This window comes from Myotis nattereri, assembly GCF_964212035.1.
Source record: "Myotis nattereri genome assembly, chromosome: 6".
NCBI lineage: Eukaryota > Metazoa > Chordata > Mammalia > Chiroptera > Vespertilionidae > Myotis > Myotis nattereri.
This window is the reverse complement of record NC_138081.1, coordinates 48164735-48179435: the sequence shown is the minus strand read 5'-3', so window position 1 is coordinate 48179435 and position 14701 is coordinate 48164735. Positions and strand designations below refer to the sequence as shown.

The following is a 14701-nucleotide window of genomic DNA, read 5'->3' as shown; positions in this document are numbered from 1 at the left end:
AAGGGTGGTGTCCAACTGCGGGAAGCTGCAGGCCTGTGTTTACCTCATGAGTGCTGAGGAGACTCTAGAAGGCTGTGGTTCTTAAATGTTGCAAACCGCCACAGACAAGGTTGTAACCAAGCATTTAACAATAGAAGGAGGACACAGATCCATCCCTCAAGAGACGGGAGTCCTCTCTTTGAATAATGCTCATTGGCTTTGATTTGTCAAGAGTTTGAAAGTGAGACTCTTGCTGATAATAATATCTGCACCAGTTATCTATTGCTGCTTACCAGATCACCCCAAACTTTGTGGCTTATAACAACAAAAATCGTTTTAACGCCTCCCACTGTTTTATGGGTCAGGAATTCAGACGTGGCCCATCTGAGCACTTCTGGCTGGGGAACCTCATGAGGTGGAAGTCAGATCCAGGTGGCCTCACTCCCGACTAGCTTTGCAGGCAACCAGTGCAACCTCATTCTGCTCAGCCTTCCTGCGGCCAAATCCTGGAAACTCAACTCAGGTGCCGAGTCTGTGTCAGGGAGGAAGAGGGAGGCACACGGTCAGAAAGTCCACGTCCTGGGTGGCTCATTCATGTGACTGGCAAGGTGATGCCGGTTGTTGACTGGAGGCCTCAGGTCTTCTCCACAGGGGCCTCGCCACAGGACTTAGCTGGTTTCCTCCACAAAGAGCAATCGAGGAGGCCCAAGAGGAAACGGCAACACCTTTGATGACCGAACCTCCAAAGTTACACCATCGCTCCTGCTGCACTGTATTGGTCGAGGCAGGAATGTGCATCCTCTCGATAGAAGAAGGTCAAGAAGGTTTCTTGTAAAAGAAAGTGTGAGATGGGATGGCCGTGGCGTTTTGGAAAACACAATCTGCCAAAGGGCCTACCGCTTGAAGAGCACTGGGAGACTAAAAAGCACGGCCTGTTTTCCAGATGAGCACACGAGGGTTTAGAGAAGTGAAGTAACTTGTCTGAGGTCCCACATCTGGTAGGAATGACGCAAGTCCAGTTCTAGCTCCTTGTCCATGCTGGAGTAGCCTTCCAAGCCACCGCCCTGTCTCCCTTATGCCGTGGTAACTAGGCATCGCTGACTGTCCCACCTTCCCAGCGTCTTCAGGGTGTGCGATGCTCTCTTCTTTCGAGTGTTTCAGACCATTCTTTAGGTCTCTTTCTATACATAGTTGTTTTATTGAGCTGTGGCTCAATGGAAGCAGGTTTCAACCAGCTAGAGAATCCTTCTTACTAAAGTGCTGTAGCAATGAAAAAGTTCACATTTCCCAGTGTTTTCCATGCTGCGTGCTTCAAAAATCTCAGGGATGATAAGCACCATGTAATTTGTGTGATCACATTCTGTTTGATTATCTGAATATTACATCAGATTTATACTTGAAACAGGGAAGAATTAATCACAGCTGCTCTCAGTAGTTCCCGTATTACTCGGTCATCTTCGAAAGGAGGTTTTTTTTTACCATGCTTTGATGTTCTACCTGCCTGAATGAAAACTAAAAACCCAGCTGCCGTAATCATCATCTGTTATTCTTGGTTCCAGGTCAAACTTCCCTTTCCTGTAGATCAAATCACAGATCTCCCGAGGAACGACTTCCAGATGATGATTAAGATGCACAAGCTGACCTCAGAACAGTTAGAGTTCATTCACGACGTCCGGCGGCGCAGCAAGAACCGCATCGCGGCCCAGCGCTGCCGCAAGAGGAAGCTGGACTGCATTCAGAATTTAGAATGTGAAATCCGCAAGTTGGTGAGTTGGCCCTCCCCTTGCTCTCTGCGCCCTGGAGTGACAGGACTGATGCAAAGGTACAGCAGGGAAGGCTGAAGAAGTCAAGGGAAGGGTCGCCATTCAGGGAAGTTTGGGTTCATTTGTAAACAAGTTTCTCAGCAAAAATAATAGCTTTATATCCACCATGGGTGTGTCTGTGAGGGTGAGTAATCACGTGTCGATATTTTATGTAGAGGTCGTTCTTTCCTACTTTCCATTCAGCGTGTTCTAATAGTTAACATTTATCACAGGCGCATGTGGACCAGGTATTATTCTGAAGTATTTTTGTAGGTTAATCCTCACATCAACCCTACGACTTAGATACTATTTTATCTCCATTCACAGAGGCAGAAACAAGAGCGCAAGAGGGGTTAGGTAACTCCCCACTCTGTGGCATAACTTGGCCGCCAGCCCAACTGTCTGATTCCAAACCTTGTGTTTTCTCCTGCCTCCCCCAGAGGAGTGGGTTAGAGGTAGGGCACCTGCCTGCTGTGAGGCAGCTCAGCTCCTGAAGCCCTTCCCTGTCCCAGGGTCCTTGATGTTGCAATTCTGCCTCGAGGTGATTATCACGTCCTCCCTGTGCCTGAGAGTATTTTGTGTCAGGGAACAAGCTCCCATCCCCCAAGCTTCCTGTCCCTCGGAGCTGTGTGCCCCTTCTTCGTGAAATGCAAACTTAAGCTACAGGAATAAACCCAGGTGGCCTCACCCCTGACCAGCTTTGCAGGCAACCAGTGCAACCTCATTCAGCTGGGCCTTTCTGCTGGCCAAATCCTGACACTGATCAGCTCAGGTGCCGAGTGTGTGTCAGGGAGGGAGAGGGAGGCCACACAGTGTGGTCATGATCTACGCTTGGGTCCTCAGACTGCACGCAGCAAACCTTTGCCTCCTGGTAAGCCACCGTCCTAAAGCGAACCTAAGAGCCAGGCGTTTGAAAAGCATGAACAAATGTTACGAGTTCTTTTTTAAGACTTTATTTTTTTTATATGTATTTTTTATTGATTTCAGAGAGAGGAGAGGAGAGGAGGAGATAGAAATATCAATGCTGAGCCAAAACCGGTTTGGCTCAGTGGATAGAGCGTCAGCCTGCGGACTGAAAGGTCCCAGGTTCGATTCCGGTCAGGGGCATGTACTTGGGTTGCGGGCACATCCCCAGTAGGAGATGTGCAAGAGGCAGCTGGTCGATGTTTCTCTCTCATCGATGTTTCTAACTCTCTATCTCTCTCCCTTCCTCTCTGTAAAAAATCAATAAAATATATTTAAAAAAAAAAGAAAGAAATATCAATGCTGAGAATGAATCATTGATCGGGTGCCTCTTGCATGCCCCACACTGGGGATCGAGCCTGCAGCCCGGGCATGTGCCCTGACAGGGAATCGGACCATGACCTCCTGGTTCATAGGTCAATGCTCAACCACTGAGCCACACTGGCGAGGCAATGTTATGGGTTATTAAGATAGTCCTGGACCTCAGAGTCCTTTTTATTATTTAATTAACACCCACCAAGCCGGGAAAACTTGCCCATCTTCAGTGGCTCCTGTCATGTACAAATAAAGCCCACACTCCTCAGCGACACAGCTGGTGCTCTCCAGGAGTCAGGCTGTCTTGCTCTCCAGCACCCTTCCACTCTCTCCCTACAACTTGACCCCGAATAAAATCAAACTGTCTGCACCCCCCAACATCTCCTACTCTTTACACCTCTGTGCTTGTGCCTCTGTTGTTTCCCCTCTACCTCGGACATCTCCCTGTTTATCTTCTCTAACTCTACCCGTGCTCTTTAAGACACAGGTAACTGTCCCCTCTCCGGAAGGCCCGTTCCTGAGCCCCTGTGAGGCTGGCACCTGCCCTGGAGCCAGTCTGACCTCTGGCTTCATGCTTGTCACATTATTCGTCTTGCGTTGTCTGTGTCTGCCGCCCCAGCCCCTTGCCCGAGACTGTAGGTTTCGTGCAACAAGGACAGTTAGGTGATCATCTCTGAATGTCCAGGGCAGACCCATTGAAACCTCTCGGGAAATGTCCATTGACCTAAAATTGCAACTGGGTCGTGGAATTATGAATGACTTCTTTCTTTCAGATTTTTCTTTAATGTTGTTTTAAGAACAACAAAACGTTTTTAATTTAAGCCAAGCACCACATTGCTGCTGGTGAGTGTGGGCCTTCTGAAAGCCTGCTGGGCTTAGGTGGGGAACCAGGCCAGGCTGGGCCCACAGGTACCAGTCGGCAAGGTCTTAGGCCCAAGTCTGTAGGAATGCCGGGCCGACACTCTTCTTCAGGCGATAGGATAACCCTAACCACCCATATTTGAGAAATGCCCAATTTTTGTTTAGCATTCCTCTCCATGCGACTGTGTGATATAAACAAATAATAAGTCTGCGCCACACACCAGGCAGACATCTAAAGCTCTTGCTAATACTGTTCAGTTGGGAAACCAAGAGGGCATCTGGTTTGCGCCCCCCCCCCACCACCACCACCCCTTTTTTTGGAAACCCCTTAAGTAACATGCGGCATTTCACCACCAAATGAAATGCTCGTCAGTGTACAGCTAGCTGTGCCCTAGTGCTTCCCGCTTTCAACCAAGTCTTGATGTGTGCAGTGAGCCAAAACACCGCACACATAGCGTTTCATCCTCTTCACCCCAGAAAGTGACCCGGGACATTTTGCAGGTCGGTAGGTGTGGAGGGGTCACTGGCTGGGCCAAGCTGATGTGGCAGAATTAAGATTGGGATTCCCTCAGAGTCCCCTCCCAGGCTGTATGCTGTTGCCTCTTCACAGCCTTCCAGGTTACAGCACAGAAGGTCCAGGTTGCACAGCCTGGATGGTTTTGGCTTCTTACCCACCGCCCTCTAGCTGGGGAGCTGCGCCCACTCGCCTGGCCTGAGTGGCAGGTGGCTCTGGCAGGGCCAACTGATCCCGCCCACAAGTCCCCAGCACGACACTCTCACTCCCCACTCCCACGCCGTCTCCGGCGTGCCACTCAGCTTCTGCAAACTTGCATAATGTATTTCTCTCGAGTTGCACTTGTACATCTGTTTATTTTTCATTTTTAAAACATGTTTTCTTGGAAAATTTATAAATATTTTAGCAGGTGCCCTTTCCCCATATAAATCTCTGTCTCTGACAGACTTGCACGTGCTGCCTGCCACACTGCATTGGAGATGGGCACGTGCAGCTCGTGTAGGAGCCCCCACGTGCCTGCCGGGCTGCATTGGAGATGGGCACGTGCAGCTCGTGTAGGAGCCCCCACGTGCCTGCCACACTGCATTGGAGATGGGCACGTGCAGCTCGTGTAGGAGCCCCCACGTGCCTGCCGGGCTGCCTTCGAGATGGGCACGTGCAGCTCAGTAGGAGCCCCCACGTGCCTGCCGGGCTGCATTTGATTTAAGACATCTGCAGCTTGTGTAGGAGCCCCCACATCAGATGTGTGCCCCCCACACCCTCTCACTCTGTCCCCCGCTTCATTTTCTCTCCCATCCTCACTCCACGCTGCCCTCGATGTGTAGTTTCTCCATGTCACTGTGTGCCCGCCCTCTCTGGAGCCTCCTGATCCTCTCCCCTCACACAAGGAGTTCTGGTAAAACTTAAACACCTCTCCCCTCTGGTGCTAAATTCCTCTCTCTGAGGGGGTGATGGACTTGAGAAGCACAAGAGCTTGTGTGGAATTTTCCTGAAGGAAAACACCTGAGAACCTCGGTCTCCACAGCCCTGTGTGCCCTCTTGCTGTCCAGGGAGAGTCAGCCTCACTGCCCAGTCCCCAGCCGTCCTAACCAGCATGTGTGCTCAGTCTGCAACGAAGGCCAGCGAGCCTGCTGAGGTTGGATGGAACCATCTGAAATGGCCAATAATCACATTTTTTTAATTTTCATAGCTTAAATATTTTCAAGAATTTTAGGTTCATACCAAATTGAATAGCAAACACATAATTCCCACATGCCCCCTGCTCCTGCACACTCCCAGCCTCCCCCATTATCAACATGCCCCACCAGTCACATTTGTTACAATTGGTGAACCTACACTGGCGCATCAGAATCGCCCAGCTGACCTGACTGGTTTCGCTCCTTGGATAGAGCATCTGCCCATGGACTGAGGGGCCCCGGGTTTGATTCTGGTCTAGAGCACATACCTCAGCTGAAGGCTCCATCCCTGGCCCTGGCCGGGGCCCACCGATCGATGTGTCTCACTCACATCAATGTTTCTCTCTGTCTCTCCCTCTCCCTTCCACTCTCTCTAAAAATAAATGGAAAACTGTCCTAGGGTGAGGAGTAACACACACACACAAAAAAATCACCCAAGTCCATAGTTCATATGAGGGCTCACTCTTAGGGTACAGCCCATGGGTTTGGACAAATGTATAATAAACAACATAATACCGTGTATCTATCACACAGAGTAGTTTCACCACCCCAAACCTATTCATCCTTCCCACCCCACCCCACCCCACCCCCCTGGCAACCACTGGTCGCCATGGCTCTGCCTTGCTCAGTTATTTTTGACCTTCAGAAATGGCAATCTAATGCATCTAGGGGAGATTCTCAGCTCTTGGTTTGAGACCAAGAGTTTTCCAGTTGATCCCCTGCAAACCCCAAATTCTAAGAAACAGGAACCTTGACTCCCAGAAGTGCTCTGAGCCCCAGCCAGTTTGGCTCAGTGGATAGAGCATCGGCCTGTGGACCAAAGGGTCCCAGGTTCAATTGCTGTCAAGGGCATGTACCTCGGTTGCAGGCTCCCGGCCCTGGTCCACGGCGTGTGTGGGGCAACCAATGAATGTGGCTCCCTCACATCTGTGTTCCTCTCTGTCTCTCCCTCTCCCTTCCACTCTCTCTAAAAAAAATCAATGGAAAAAATGTCCTCGGGTAAGGATTAAAAAATTATAATTTAAAAAAATAAAATCTTAAAAAAAAAAAGAAGTGTTCTGGTTGGTGGTGATTTTACTGGTCACTTGGCCAGGCCACCGAGAGGGACAAAGAGCTGCCACGGGGAGGTGTCAGGATCGGTGCCCCTCTGGGTGGGCAGCTCAGCGATGAGACCTGGAAGGAGCGCATGTCCAGGCTCCCGGGAGGGATATGTTCTGAGTTTCTAGAGAGCCCAGCAGCAAGGTCTCCCTCCGGCGCAGGCGTGACCGGGCGTCTCTTGTGTCCCCGTGTCCAGGTGTGCGAGAAGGAGAAGCTGCTGTCCGAGAGGAACCAGCTGAAGGCGTGCATGGGGGAGCTGCTGGACAACTTCTCCTGCCTCTCCCAGGAAGTCTGCCGCGACATCCAGAGCCCCGAGCAGGTCCAGGCCCTGCATCGGTACTGCCCTGTCCTCAGACCCATGGGTCTCCCTCCAGCCTCCAGTATTAGCCCCGCGCCCTTGGGCGTGGAGCAGAACCTTGCCGCCCCTCCGTGCGCGGTTGGGGACACCGTGCCCTGCTGTTTGGAGCAGGGTGCCGCGCCGCCGGGGCCCCCCTGGGCCCCCAGCAACGCCTCCGAGAACTGTACTTCTGCGCGGAGGCTGGAAGGCACGGACCCAGGAACCTTCGCGGAGAGAGGGCCTCCTCTGGAACCCAGGAGCCAAACGGTGACCGTGGACTTCTGCCAGGAAATGACTGACAAGTGTACAACCGACGAGCAGCCCAGGAAGGATTACACCTAGTGACGCGGCCCGCCTCCGCGTCTCACACCTCCCCACCAGGTGGCGCTGTCCAGCTGTCGTCTGGAAGAACCGAGAAGGAATTGGTGCACACTACAGCGGTCTCAGCAGCAATACTGTTAGCAAGTATTCCCTCCTCTCTCCACGCAGGAGTGATGGTTACCTTCACAATGGTGCTACCCCTTGCCCCGGCAAGGAAAGACAACAGTGGTGACACTGTCTGTCTGTGGGTTAATTTCAGTCTTAACAGGGATAGACTATAACACCTCTAGGACCCAACCACGGATTTTTTTCTCAGTGGCCCATGTCACAAACCCTATCTCAGGAATTTCTTCTGAATGTTCAATTTTTTTCATTGAAGACAGCTTCTATACACATCAAAGTTTTATAGCTAGACTGTACATATTATATATAATATATATATGAAATATATATCTCTCCATATGCAAAAGTCCTGCATGCCTCAACTTTCTCATCCTAAAACTGGAAACTTCATCTCTCATTGACAGACAGGTTCCAACATTCCTCTTCTTTTGTCTCTGATGCTAGAACTAGTTTGGCAACTGTTAACATGGTCTTTTTTTTTTTTTTCTTGCTTCACAGTTCAACTTCGATTTGTACTTATTTATGGACAGAATTCGATGTTGGAAGTCTTCATTTTGAGGTTTTTGTTTTCAGACAGCCTTTTTCTGTTTGGTTTGGGTTTGGCACTGTCAGGTGGTGTCATCTGAGTTGGTGGGTTTGTTGTTTGTTTCTGCAGACACTGTACAGTCATGGTCAACTTTGCCACTTGCACTGAGTTTTGGGTCAAACCTATTTTCTTAAATGAAGTTGTAACTTCCGTATAACTCTAGTATACTGTATATTCTTTGCTTTTAGTTTAAAAGTAAAACACTTTAGCTCATTAAAAAACCACTCAGGTGATAATTATGTAGGGAAAAAAACAATCTTGCCAAATAATGAATTCATCCTAGGATGTGTCGACAATAATCTGCTTGAATATTTTTCTATCTCACCTCCTCCCCGCCTTTCCTAAGCAAAGTCGAAATGCAGATGGAGAGTTCGGAGTTGATGCTGGATGTTCAGATTCCTAAGTGGGGAGAGAGTTTGGGCATCTCACTCGAAAGTGCATCGAAATAGTAGGCATTGGCTCCTAGATATAAGTCAGACCTGCTTTCTCACCCGGGGAGTAAGTCCCATTCATTTCAGCACTTCATCCAGCCTCGCCTGCCCTGGGGGTGTAGTGCGGCAGGACCTGCTACTTGGAAGGACTCTGGCCTCCTGGGAGAGCTCACCCGAGGGGGTGACCTGCAGCCCCAAGGCCCTGCCTCTGCGCGGCTGTCCTGGGTCAGTGCAGCTCACCCAGAGTCGGAGAGAGCAGGTCAGACTGAGCCTAAGGTCTGTCCTGGACACAGGCGAGAGCATTCTTTCCTTCCTTCCTTCCTTCCTCCCTTCCTTCCTTCCTTCCTTCCTTCCTCCCTCCCTCCCTCCCTCCCTTCCTCCCTTCCTCCCTTCCTCCGTCCCTCCCTCCCTCCCTCCCTCCCTTCCTTCCTTCCTTCCTTCCTTCCTTCCTTCCTTCCTCCCTCCCTCCCTCCCTCCCTTCCTCCCTTCCTCCCTTCCTCCGTCCCTCCCTCCCTCCCTCCCTCCCTTCCTTCCTTCCTTCCTTCCTCCCTTCCTCCCTTCCTCCCTCCCTCCCTCCCTCCCTCCCTCCCTCCCTCCCTCCCTTCCTTCCTTCCTTCCTTCCTCCCTTCCTCCCTTCCTCCCTCCCTCCCTTCCTTCCTCCCTCCCTCCCTCCCTCCCTCCCTCCCTCCCTCCCTTCCTTCCTTCCTTCCTTCCTTCCTTCCTTCCTTCCTTTCTTCCTTCTCCAAATGCTTCGAGTTGAACTCTGAGGTTTTCCACCAGTCTCTTGTCCCCAGGCAGATTTCATTCTGAGTCTTTGGACGTGGTGTGGCCAGGAGCCCGCCCTGACCCTGCCCCCACCACACACACACCTGCCCTCACCTGATGATCATTTTCTTCTCTTGCTGCAAAACTGGTTGGCTTGCAACCCACAGAGAGCAGCTTCCCTTGGCTCTGAAGGGTTGGGAGGGGGGGGTGTGGGCCCCTGGCCACGTTTACAGGAGAGGGTGCTGAGACCCCGCCCCAGCCGCAGAGGAGGAGGAATCAGCTCCCTCGCTCCAGCGGGCCCAGCCTGGCCAGGGGAAGAGTCCCTAAGGGTTTGATGTGGGGATGGGGTGGTGGGCGCTGGGGACTAGATGGTTGACTCTGTTTCTTTATTTGTGCCATTGTTTGGACAATATTAAAGCTGCATGTAAAGGGGGAATTAGTATATGATGTAGGCGAAAGTGAAATCATAGCAACAAGTTTTAGTATTATTAACTTTTTTCTGTACAAATATTAGCGCTAAACGTTGGAATATGTATGAATGCCAGAAATGTGTTGGTTCACGCTGTAGGATTAAAACACAAAAAAAGGCTTTTCTTTTAAACTAGCTCCACTTTTAAAACCTGCCTCTGGGTTTTCGTTTCCTCTCGTGTGTGTGTGTGTGTGTGTTTGTGTGTGTGTGGTGTGCGCATGCTTGTCTCATTGAGCTCTGTGCCAGAGCTGCCCCTGTCATCGCGGTTGTTGGTATCTCTCCGCCTAGTAGACAGGTCTTGCGCTTCACCAAGAGGTCTGCCCGCCTTTGTGGAAAGCTGGTGACCGTTGGAATTTACAGTCAGTGTGGATCATGTGACCCATCCCCAGTCTGTGTTGCGGTGGAGTCAGCCAACAGTATTTTGTCTTTGAACTCTCTCGTTTTCCTTTTTGAAGTGACCTCCTCTTTTTCAAAAAAGGAATGTTTTCTGCTCAGATCATAACCAGGCCCAAACGCCTTGTTGGCATCATTTATCCTGGTAGCAACTCACGTGCAACTGGTAGTCTTGACCACATTCCGTCCACCCTCTCCCTGTGGGTCGGTCCGCACACACCTGTGCCGTGGCTGCTCCCAGTGGGAAGGGCTCTCTTTCTTTCTCTCCACCCTAACTGGATCCACCTCCTCTTCTTGCCAGCCCCCACCTCACTTTTATTCCTCTCTCCAACCAAACCCTTGCTGTAGGAACTGGTTAAAAACACTGCTTGAAAAACTGTCTTTCGATTTCTTTTTAACCGATTTTGTTCACCATCCACCATGAACAGTGACTAACTTTGTGCAATGCAACATGTCCATGTCTGTTACTGCTCTAAAACATGTGTTTGTCAAGATTATTTCCTGGTTCATTCAAAGGGAGGACTAGCTGGGGACCAGAATCCAAATTGCCTCAAGTGGAATTTTTAAAACCAGCCTGTTCCTTCCCCTGGGATCCCTTAGGGAAGCCTGTGTCTCGTAGGAAAAGGAGAAGCAAGTTAACCGTAAGGAACAGGGTTCTTTGGGGTCTTTCTTACCAAAATAAAGGACCCTCCCACCATGGTCTGTTTAGGAGGATCCCTACGCCAGCCCACTAGGGGCTGGGCTCTGAGTGTCTGGGCCTGGGATGGGTCAGGGCAGGGACAGTGGAGGTGACGAGCTAACAGCCGCCTGAATCTAGTTCCCCCCCCCTTTGTTCTATGTGTGTCTCCAGGCAGCCTCACTTCCTTCAGGTTGGCCAGGCTTCGGGCAGGCGAGTGCTTTGCTGTATGTGTTTGTTTCTCTGCGTTATCTGGGGGTGCCTTGAATAAATGAACTTTATTACATACTGATTCTGGAACAAATCAGTTGCAAAAAAAAAAAAAAAAGGCTGGCAGTTCCTAGGCCCTCCTGCTTCTCCCTCTGGGTTCCCTGGCCATGACTCCGGCGTCAGAGGTGAGCTGCAGCAGACGGAGTGATTTTGTATAGTGTACAAGTAATTTATTAACTGTCTTTCTGAAGGTATGCTGCTTTGAAGATGCACTATGATTTTGGATTTAATCCTCGTCTTGCTTTCCCAAGGAACTTTAAAAAAAGGCTGTTGATTAGCAGGCCAACTGCCGCTTCTTGAAAAGGAGGGCAGGGAGCCAAGTGAGGGCCTGCATGGGAGGACTGCTCAAGGTCAGGTGGGCAGTGTCACGTTCAGTGCTATTGCCAAGAGGTCCACACCTACACTCTCTCCTTTAATACTTTATGATGGCCATTCAAGAAGAAGAAACAAACAAAAGTGTAAAATGATAAGCCGTTTAAGAAACCACCAAGTCCTGCCCTGTGAGCTGATCCACTGTGGGGCAGCGTAATCCTCTGAACACAAGCAGAAGCCTGCCAGGCTCTCTCAAGCCCTTCTTGGCTCCCTAGGTCTATACATCACACCCCGTTCAAACTGGGAGCTGCATAGGAGAGGACTTCAAACCGCTCCACTGTCGCTTCGTGTGGAGGAGTCAGATCTAGAAGGAAGCAAGAATCAAGTTTTTTCCTCATCACTGTAAATAGACTAAAGAACATAGCGTGTGTGTGTGTGTGTGTGTGTTTAAAGAATAAAGCTGTTCACTGGATCATGAGTTAGTGTTTCTTGCCCAAATAGAGGATTTTGTTGTAGGTTCCGTTTCTGGCAGGTCAGTCCACAGCGCGGGGCCCTGGGTGGCCGTGGGGAGGCATTCTGTGTTCAAGCTGTGTGTTTCTAACACTGCCCAAGCCATCTCATGACCCAAGCATCGAAGATGGATGCTGCAGAATAGAAAATATTTGCACACAAATATGTGCAAATAGTACTTGTACATAGAAAATAACTATTGTGGCAGATTAAGGATAAATTATTCAACTGACGGTGCAAAAACATTTCTTGCAAAGAAAAGTTAAATGTATAGTATTTTCCTACACTCCACCCTGGGAGGTAATATTTATATCAAATGGCTATCGGTGTGTTTTCATTGTAATATGGAGATGATTTCATGGCGTGGTGTGGTGTGCGCATTTCAGTATCAAGCAATGGACAGACAGCTCTGACTCTCACGTTCATTCCAGGTTATTGACCTCAGAGGAAACCATGGCCCTCCTTAGAAGCAGAAGTGCACCCAGGCCATTCATTTCAGGTAGACTGGCATTCAGTGCCAAATGTTCCCATGTATCAGGAAAGGGGAAGGACTTGGACACAGTGGGGTTTTCCTACAGACTGATGCTTAGTCTTCTACCGAAACATGTCTGGAGGCAGAGGGGTGACCTCCGCTCGAGTCCCCACAGTGCACTTTGCATGTGTGAATGCTGGGGTGCCCATGCACTCTGGGACGTAGACCTGCCACTTCCAGCGAGTAATCAGGAAGATTCCAGATGCACTTGGGAGCTTTGGGTGCTGGTTAGACACCGTGAGCCATTCCGGGCAAGCACCCACCTTTGCTTGGGAGGCCAAGAGGGCCTGTGAGAATTTGTTCCAGAACCAGTCGGATGCAAGTGCACCTCTAATACATGCCTTACAAACTCCAGAGGCCATATTCAAAACAGGGTCTTCTCAGTGTATGCAAGGGGCCGCAGCCCCGCCTCTCCTCCTCCCCAGGTCGAACAATACGGACAGATTTCACACATATCTACCTGTATAACCCTCTGTACCTCTCATAACTGGTCAACGACTGTAACAGGTTACATCAGGTGTTTTTCTACATACTTTTTACACAGATTCTATGCGATTAATGTAACTTAATTCAGTGCATCAGTTTATTATACTAGTTCTTAGGCTTGTCTTTTACTTTCTAAGTGATTGTGGTTTTTCTTGTGGTTTTTATTGTAAAGATGAAAACAGCTGTTGATGCTTATTCTCTGTAACTAAGAATTTTTACCTTTTTTGGGGGGGAAAGCGTTGCTATGAACTAATGAATTGAAACTTCATTTACTCATTGTAAATACACTATGTGCAAAAAAAAAAATTTCAATTGAATTGCTAGTGTTAACTAAATTTTGTCTAGACACCATTTCTGTTGATGAAATAAAGACACATCATTATGCATTGTAAACTGACTTTCTCTGACTCAGATCCCTGTTACAGACGACACAGCTGGTGGCCTGAGGAAATCTCTGCTGCCAGAGAAGCCATGTCTCTTCCTCAAGTTCATACCCTTACCTGTTACCTGACTGATCTGATCAGAAGTCTAAATATGTGATCATGCCAAAGTGATTCCTCGACTCTGAATTTTCAAAACCCCTAGTGCCTATGAGAGCAGATGAAAGACATTAAATCCAATTTCCTGGTTTGGGTTTGGTGCTGTTGCCTATGCAAAATGTCACCACTGGGCGGAGCTATGGGGAGGGTGTTGTTTCTTACAATGACATGTGAACCTGCAATTATCTCAAACCAAAAGCTAAATGAAAGTAAACAGAGAAAAGAAATCAACACCAAGATACAAGGAGGGGCAGGGCAAGGAATTTAGAATTCTGGTTAGGGAGTAAATACAATTGAGCGAGAAAAGCCTATTTGATAGTTCGGTCTTGGAGTTTGATGCCAAGGGAAACGGAGATATTGAGTGGCAGGCAGGCCAGACGACTGTGAGGAACAGTGGACACAGAAGCGGTTGGCTGAGCTGTCAGTGAGGCTGTAAAGGATGCGTTCACAGGATGTCTGGAGAGAGCACCCTGCTACCCAGGTCTGGGCTTCAGGAAGTGCATGGCCGGACCGCACCCACCAGATGGGAAAACTGAAGTTAGAAATTGCTGAATTATGCTCCCTAGTGCACCTCCGAGGCACCCTACTGAGTCATGGGGGGCCTCCAGGGAACATATTATGGGGTTTTCATCCCATCCCCAGAGATTCTGGTTTAATTAGAATCGGATGAATCCTGGGCATGAAAAAAAGTAAAGCTCCCAGATGACTGTAACTTGTAGCCAGAGTTGAGAACCCTGCTGTGGTTCGGCAGAGGGTCCTGAGCACCCATGCATTGATACCTAACACAGTCGCCTATGAGGCGCGGCTATGGTGTTTTGGACAGGTTCAAGCCTTGGACTGATGAGAGGGCACAGTCCTCTCGTGGCCACATGCAAGTCCCAGCTTGGAGGGCAGAGCCTTCCCAGCACAATGATAGCCAACAGCTGTAGTTGTAAGCTTGAGCCTATGGTCCGAACACATGGCCCACGTGCCTGAGTGATAGAGTTCAGGTGCATGTAGTTGCGTAGGGTTGAAACCCACGAGAATGTTGTAAACAACTTGATCATGCCCTTACTTTGCCTCGTGGCATCTGCTATAAAATAAAGACACGGCTTGTGGGCACTGGCGCTGTTCACCAGAGGAGCAGCGTCCCACCGAGACCAGCTTTCATTCTCTTGTCTGCCTTTTCTAAGCCTTTCATCGCCTCCACTCAGGGTCACTGAACCAGGCAAAGCTGGCATGAGTATGCCATGGCCGTGCCGGCT

General features: G+C 49.6%; 1 protein-coding gene across 1 annotated transcript in view; it reads left to right on the top strand.

Moving 5' to 3' along the window:
* The window catches only part of BACH2 (BTB domain and CNC homolog 2), a gene marked incomplete at its 3' end in the record, with an annotated part of 73113 nt that extends 65727 nt beyond the window's left edge, over window positions 1-7386 (top strand). Inside the window, exons 3-4 of the mRNA XM_081095091.1 lie at window positions 1539-1745; window positions 6904-7386. Coding sequence (XP_080951217.1) covers window positions 1539-1745; window positions 6904-7386 — 690 coding nt within the window. The remainder of the gene's footprint in view (window positions 1-1538; window positions 1746-6903) is intronic.
* Between the last annotated feature and the right edge of the window lie 7315 nt (window positions 7387-14701).